Source organism: Anarrhichthys ocellatus, unplaced genomic scaffold, assembly GCF_004355925.1.
Source record: "Anarrhichthys ocellatus isolate YVR2014 unplaced genomic scaffold, GSC_Weel_1.0 scaffold80, whole genome shotgun sequence".
In the NCBI taxonomy this organism is placed as follows: Eukaryota; Metazoa; Chordata; class Actinopteri; order Perciformes; family Anarhichadidae; genus Anarrhichthys; species Anarrhichthys ocellatus.
The window spans coordinates 860,993-869,058 of record NW_022280110.1 but is presented as its reverse complement, the minus strand read 5'-3'; the positions used below and the strand labels follow the sequence as shown (position 1 = coordinate 869,058).

At 42.0% G+C, this 8,066-nt stretch overlaps 1 protein-coding gene across 1 annotated transcript in view; it reads right to left on the bottom strand.

The window, feature by feature from the left end:
* sf3b3 (splicing factor 3b, subunit 3) overlaps nt 1–5,677 on the bottom strand; it is a 23,579-nt gene extending 17,902 nt beyond the window's left edge. The window contains exons 1-11 of the mRNA XM_031874381.1: nt 5,543–5,677; nt 4,757–4,899; nt 4,102–4,257; nt 3,647–3,817; nt 2,738–2,910; nt 1,711–1,852; nt 1,240–1,352; nt 908–1,045; nt 661–764; nt 302–467; nt 93–188 (exon numbers count right to left, since the gene is read on the bottom strand). Coding sequence (XP_031730241.1) covers nt 93–188; nt 302–467; nt 661–764; nt 908–1,045; nt 1,240–1,352; nt 1,711–1,852; nt 2,738–2,910; nt 3,647–3,817; nt 4,102–4,257; nt 4,757–4,826 — 1,329 coding nt within the window. The 5' untranslated portion in view covers nt 4,827–4,899; nt 5,543–5,677. The remainder of the gene's footprint in view (nt 1–92; nt 189–301; nt 468–660; nt 765–907; nt 1,046–1,239; nt 1,353–1,710; nt 1,853–2,737; nt 2,911–3,646; nt 3,818–4,101; nt 4,258–4,756; nt 4,900–5,542) is intronic.
* Nucleotides 5,678–8,066: the final 2,389 nt, after the last annotated feature.

Here is an 8,066-nt window from a genome sequence, read left to right as displayed (position 1 = left end):
GTGTGTGTGTGTGTGTGTGTGTGTGTGTGTGTGTGTGTGTGTGTGTGTGTCCTGGCCTGCCTGCATGCATGTTGGCAAGTGTGTGTGTGTACCTCAAGTCCATGTCTAAGGACCCTCAGAGTAGACCGGGGTCCTCGACCACAGGCAACGTACAACTGTGGTGTGTCTTCATTGGCCAAATCAGCAATCTGTTAAAAACAGGAAGAGAGTACACAATGAGCCAGTAAGGAAATGCACTGCAGTACTGCTCCCAGATATGTGGGAGGCCCAGTTGTATGGGTGTGCAAACAAACACACTGACCTGACAGGACATGATGGGTGACAAGTTCTCCTGTTCATCCACCAGCACAAGGTTCTTGAGGGGGCGGGGCTGGAAGAAGAACGTGTCTCCTTCTTCCAACGGCATTGCAGAGGAGAACTCGGGCTCCTCGTCATCGTCACCCAAGTGAGCGATCTGGTAAAGGTAGCTAAAGAAAAAACACAACATGAGGGGAAAAAGAGCAACAAAAAAGGAATTCTGAGGATAGTTTTACACCAATCTGAAGGTTTTCAATCCCAGTAAGAAAAGAAAAAAAATGGTTGAAAATTGTATTCTCTCAAATGTAATACTAACTAACAAGAGGGGAGAAGAAGAAGAATTAACGCTGACAAATGACTTACTGGTTTCCAAATTCTGAACACACGAACAAGAAGCCGGTCTTCAGGACACACATGGCTGTTGCTACGGGGATCGTGTCGAAGTATTTCAGCCTGATTTCTGTGACCTGAGAAATAACAGACCCTTTTTAAATATACATGTTTGTGCCAAAACATTTAGTAAATAAATCAATACTAGAAGGGAAAAAATAAATAAATAATTCAACACTACAGCAGCAGGTCCCTCCATCAATCCCTCATCTTCGCTCACCATTTCTTCATCTGTCTCCAGGGTAACCTTAAAGATGTCTCCCTGCTCAGTTTGGGCCAGGAAGAAGAACATGGATTTGGTCTTGTGGGTTGCTGAGCAGACAAATATCATGCCACGCTCCGGGTCATCCAGGTCATTCTGCAGGATGGAACGGACAAGGAAGAGAGGAATAAAAATACATGCGCATAGAGAAACAAAAAGTGGGATTGAGCTGTACCAATGTCTTACATCTCTACAGTCAAGAGAAGAGTCTCAGAAAGCAAGAGCAGGAAGTGTGTCTTAAAGTTGACCGAGTGTAACAAGTATGATGCGTTTCTGTATTTAGGACTCACCCTGCGTCGCGGGATGGGACAGCGAATGTCAGGCTGGTCTCCAAAGTTCTTGTAAGTGATGTAGTTTTCGGAGCAGATCAGAACTCCACTGGGCCCATCTGAACCACCAGGAACTAGACAGAGAGGAGCGTTTAGTGGGATGCGTTTCTTTGTAATCAAAATACAGGCAATCCAAAAGCAGTATGGGCTCTATTCTCCAATACACGGTTTCCACTTAATACTTGAACTTGCTCTTCAAAGTGAGTAACTGTGTTGGTAAAATTGTGCCGAGATCAGAGGTGTTAAATCTTTCTCCATCGTTTATCAGAGAAGAGACATGACAAACTCATCATATCAACAACACTTTGATATGGGTAACAACTATCTGTAATCTAAGAAGCCTGTGTGTGTGTGTGTGTGTGTGTGTGTGTGTGTGTGTGTGTGTGAGCGAGGGTTTTCACTCCTGACAACCACATGTGCCCAGGTGTTTACCAGTGATGAGGAAATTTCCATGCTCTTCCAGAGCCTCGCTGTACTTGCGGACCACGTGATTTAAGCCGAGGTCCAGCTCGTAAAAGGTGAGCGTCTGTTGCGTGTTGGCAGCCGCTTCTCCCGTCGGGTCATTGTCAGCTTCCTGGAAAGAGCAAATATCAACATACAGGATCTGAGGTTTTCAAGATGAGTCCAATATTATGCACAGCCAGGGTTCCCACTCTTTTCCAGAGATCTTTTTCCAGGACATTCTAAGTGACAACCAGCTGGTATGACCGAGACACTAATATACATGACTGTATTAATCATTGCTGCCACAAATATTAGCCTACAATTTTGCCTACCGACTCTAGACTGAATGTAATAACAAGTGGAGTCTTCAACGAGGCTAATCACACCCACTGTGAGCCAATGTTACCCCTATAAAAAGGTAACATTGGGCAGTATTTAGGGCTCTCATTCATTGCTTGGACCCCGGCTTCCCATTCATTATTATTCAACTCTCTCAACAATGCTCATTAGCTCCTAGCCAGAGTTGAAAAGCCAGCAAGCGATCCTGAACATAACTCAGACCTTTCAAGTGGCAATGTTATCTGTTCTGGTGGAGTTCTGGTTGATAGCATAGTAGTTCATTCACAGATAAACGCAAAAAGGAGAATGTTGAAATAATTCTCCAAAACATTTTACTTTAACTCCCGTTTTCCGTGTGTTTTCAATGACTTGAAAAAGCTGTTTTCCAAAACGTGCTTGAACCTCGCACACAGTATACCGTAGACAATATGGGAGTGGAGGCCCCTGTAAGCTCATTGAACCATAACCAAAGGGTTAAAAAAATGCTTATATCATCAGGATAGGCAACAATATTTGTTTCTAATGGTGTTTGAAAATGTGCTGTGCTGAGATCAGAGGTTGCATCTTTCTCCAGTAGAGTCAGAGAAGAGACATGACAAACTCATCACATCTACAACACAAGCCAGCGTGCGTCATCTCAGAGGCATCGTAACCGTGACTTCTTTCATGACCGTACCTCATAATCCATCTCGAGGCAGGCAAACATGGGATTCTCAAAGCCGACGTCGACTCCTACGACATGGTAGACCAGTGTGTTCGCTTTGTGTGCTTCCAGTGGAGAGGAGATGGTCAGCCTTGCAGCTGCATCTCTGTTCAGAATATAAACCAGCTTCTGCTTCTCTATCGCTCCTAGACAGGGGAGGGACAGAAGGAATATATAATGTATAATGGTAATACAACAGAATGTAGTGGATGGCAACATGGTGGTGAAACATGTAGTCACTGAACTCAGGAGAAGGAGAACTATTGATAAGAGCCAGTCCCTCCCGTGGCATTTGTTGGACTTTTGACCCAAGCACACAGCACATTTTCTTGTATCTGTCTTTGTGTTCTTATGTTTGTATACTCGTGAACCATGTATGTATTTGTGGAAACTGTAGATTTGATATAAATTAAATAAAGTTTTCTAAAAAAATAAAATAAAATAAAAAAAGACAGAAGGAACTAACTTTAAAATATGCATGATCGTTCTTTTAGAAGAAAACATTTTGATTTTAGAATACAAGATGTTAGAATTACACTATTGTGAAGATAGTAACATCATTCTCAGGACACTCAAACTCATTTTTTTAAATTAGTTTCTGTGGACCTGTAATTCATACCAATAAGTACTAAACGTCTCTGCACGATGTTTCTATATTGTGTTGAGATTGTTCCTTTACAGTGGTGTATTGAACTGCACTACATACAGTTGACTGTTTCTAACATGCGTGTGCAACAGATGTCGCAGTAAACATACTGACATTCTACTGTGTTCTGGAGGTGTACTAACCTCGTCTGTGCGACATGAATATAACATTTTCTTTTTTGGGGGTAAACTGTTGGATTGATGCAAACTTTGGGACTCTTTGATATTACTCCGTACCTATCATCACGGCTCTGCCTTTTGGGTCGACAGCCAGGAACTGTCCGGGCACGATGCGCCGGCAGCCGCTCTTCCCAAACGTTTCCTGGTGGATCTTCTCAAACATGTTTTTGGATGGATGATATTCCAGGATGACAATTCGACCACTGTCGCTTCCAACAACAATGTAGTCTACAAACATACAAGAACGTAGATAAAACAAAAGGTAGTATATGTAGTGACAGAACTATTTTCTCTTGCACTTTATCAAAATATGAATCATTTTTGTGAAGTTATTGAATTACAGTTGAACATTGGATCTCAGGGAAGAGGGAAATCTCTCCCATTCAGTAGTGGAATGTAAAACCAGTGGCCAAGACTGAACATACATCAACCTATTTCATAACAATACCTTTAGAACGGTGTTGTTAACTACATAATCCGAGTTTGTATTACATGCATCCTTGGCTACGTACCTTTGGTTCCTCCAGTGAGTCTGAAGGCCATCAGGGACCGAACGATGCCAAACACCTCCACTGTGAGCAGAGTGTGCACCTTTCCCGTGTTGGCATCTGGCCGCAATAATTCCAAGATCTTTCCCCTGGAAACAACGATCTCCTGCATTTTTGTTCCTAACAAGACACAAACATCTCTTTTCAGCATTCAGCACGGGTCAAGTGTCAGCCATCAACTGAAAAAAAAAACACTGCATAGCTTTTCTCTCACAAACCCAGGAGTTGAAATTTAACAGAATTTCTCAAGAAAATCTGATCACCTTTCACAGAAATAAAATTGCAGCCAGTATGTATGTCTAAGTTAAAAATTATACATTGATATACTTAATGATCACCATTTAACCTTGCAAATATTAAAAGGGTGACAACAAAAAGTAGACCATTTCCTATATGACTTTATGCAGTTCTGCTCTAATCAAATTCCAGAGGTGTTGCATTGTCTGGGGCTAACGTTGGGTGTTTTGCTCAGGGACACTTTGTCATGAGGAAAGGAGAAGCCAGGTAACGTGATTGTGGTCTAATCCCCTACTCTAACTCTTTAAAAAATGACAAAAGAGGTGGGAAAATAGCAAGATGATGACCCAACCAAGCAGGAACAAGAAGGCAGCGAGCTTACCTGAGAAGTTTCCATGGATGGCATGAGTGATGCCCGTGGCACGCTGAAGGGTGATGTTGTACAGAAACATGGCTCCTTTTCTGTGGCTTCCCCACAAGGTTCTTCAGGGGCTGCAAATAGAGCACTTTTAGCCCAGCTCAAACCTGTAGAGAAATAAGTAAATGGAAAAAAGAAAGACGTTTAAGTTTGAACAGTATCATCTCTTACATTGAACAGTTTATTTCCCATGACCAGTCAATGTGTCCGTACTTAGCGGTGTGTTGAACGTTTAAGAGGGATATTCAAACGGAACTACGCTGCACCGTTGAGGAAGTAACGTTAGCACTGTGGTACAATTAGTAAATGTTACTTTCCAACAACGAATTAACTCTCAGAAATATAGCCTTTATGAGTAAGAGGGTCAACAAGCTAACTTGTGGGGTTAGTTTACATGCCATTAACCAACGAGCACTGCTAATGTTAGCTTAGCAGACAAAAGACGAACTTAACGCGTAGCAAGTCTGAACAAGTTTTTGTAAACTTGGCTCCTTTGTTGCAACGCCAGGGTAGCAACGTTACCTATCGTTAGCCTTGAGAATTCAAGTTGGTCCAAACTGTGCACAGTTAGCCTTGACAGTTCACTTATTGTATTCAACGGACTGAGAGCCCATTCATAGAAAGCGCCACTTTTGCCTGACGCTATCCCCCATTTTCCTGCTATAATACTTAACACCGTGCACACGTTACATGCATATAACGTCCATCTGAATACTGACAAGCTGTAGATTTGCACAATGTAATATTTACCGGCGTGTTAGATAAGATGCTTCTGATTTCAGATGGATATGACTTAATTTACACAAACAATCTCCATGAAACTCTGGAAGCCAACGATGAGCCGCCGTTTTGGGGTCTTTCGTTGGCTAAAACGCCGTCATGTTAGGTGGCCCACACGGCGCCTGACAGAAATGTGAGATTTGCTGTAGTATCGACAAATGTCCAGCAGATGTCGACAAAGACCTCAATAACGGATCTAAAGTCAGAGAACCGGGTATGCGATGAGTTTGAAAGCGTTTTCTTTCTACATTATCCATCCATCCATCCATTTTCCACCGCTTATCCGGGGTCGGGTCGAGGTGGCAGCAGGCCAAGCAGGCCGACCCAGACTTCCCTCTCACCGGCAACATGTTCCAGCTCATTGTGGGGGATCCCGAGGCGTTCCCAGGCCAGCTGGGAGATGTAATCTCTCCAGCGTGTTCTGGGTCTTCCCCGGGGTCTCTTCCCAGTTGGACGTGCCTGGAAAACCTCCAGTGGGAGGCGTCCAGGAGGCATACTAATTAGATGCCTAACCACCTCAGCTGACTCCTTTCGACGCGAAGGAGTAGCGGCTCGACTCCAAGCTCCCTCCTGATGACCGAGCTCTTTACCCTATCTCTAAGGCTGAGCCCGGCCACCCTACGGAGGAAACTCATTTCGGCCGCTTGTAGCCGCGACCTTGTCCTTTCCGTCACGACCCAGAGTTTCTACATTAGTTTTTTTATATTGTTGCCCCCCCTTTTATACACGTTATCCACTGGCAATATAGTGTAACAAATGTGTGCAAAATTCTACCTCATTTGTAATTATGTCAACAAATGTGTCAAACGTGTCATGACATTGTGCACGATACTGAATGCTGATGTTGGCATTTCATGGAATGGTTCAGCACAAAAAAATCATAATACCAAATTTCAGTCAGTGTAAGAATCACCAGCTTCATGCAAATGCTAAGACAAGAAGATACATGACGTGACTGTGAGGGTCTCAGAGGACAAACAGACCCCCTCATCTCCGTCGAGGCAACAGACACAAATGGTGAACACAGTGACCTGCTAACACCTACAGGTATACAGCGAACTCCTATGAATTTACACCAGTATCAGCGACAACAACACTGGACTGGACTAAAACATCATAGAAAACGGACATATCTTCCGTATGCGGATCATTTCGACTCTCACTCATTCCCCAGGAACACTACGCTCAATAAGGGCATTCACAGTAAAGGTCAGACTTTTAATACTTCCCACCAGACTCAACCTTTGGGTTTTCTGCCACACAGGTACCTCATTGTTTGCATCGAACCATTTTCCACCTTCACTGAGAAAGTGCAAACACACCTGTCAAACCCTTCATGTTTTATCTCTACAATAGTAACCCAGGTACGTGTTTTCTTTTGCCAATACAACCAAACAAATGTGTAGCAACTGTTTTTTTTGGGAACTCATTTTAGTGCCAGTATATAAGAGATAATAGAATAAGACTCTCATTCTCTGGTTATTTGATTTCATCTCAGTTTGATATTTGGAGGAGACTTTTTGCACTTTATATTTATATAACAAAAAATTAAAAGCTTTTCAACCAGTCCCTGATAATGCAGTAACCCACAGCACGTGTAAAAACTACAAATTCCAAAATGCTTTGCATGCATGAGGAATGCAGGGGGAGGGGGGCATCATTACCACAGCATGACCCAGAGATGAATAAGCTCTGTCCTGAAACACAATGAGGATGAAGTGAGTTCAAGTGGGTTCATATCCTCATGACTGAAGTGGATAAGGGAGGCATATGGTTAGTATTTCTTGTGCATCTGTTAAGTGGATGGGAAAACAATAAATGTGAATGATCTATAATCAATATTTAAATGTTTTAAGGGATGTTTTCAGCCTGTTTGTGCAGCCTTGGAGTGAGAACTCTGTAACTGGAGTGGTTTTGTTCTTCTGAATTTCTTCTTGGAGGGATTCATTCAATTGTTACCATAAAGCTAATTCACTTGATTAAGAAGCTATCTTTTATTTTTCAAAGTAAAAGCGGAAAAGTCGTGACAAAAAGACAAATGGGTAACATAAATATATTTAGTAAATGTGAAGCAATGTTTTTAATGTCTCTCTACTGTGTTTTGGTTTGTGTGATTTTAGAATTGCACGTTTCCTCTTATTTTCCCTTAAACATGTATTCATATTATCCATGTGGTTTCAATAAAGGCAAACATATGTTAATAGATTGATTCTGTTTAAAATACCAAATCATTTGTATTGAACCCCATCCAAAAATAGACGTAGACATGCATTTAATGTGTGATTTCTGAAGTTATAATTTTGATTTCAATCCAAAACTGTATACAGTAGGTGATATACTTATTTTAGCAAACTCGACCTTCAGATAGGCTATGATCCAGTCTAGCATTCTGGTGGCAAAGCAGGTTTTATTAAGGTGCTGGAGGACACATTGAACCATATACTTGAAGGGTTTTATATAATTAGTCTATATGTTGTTTTTTTATGATTTGCAT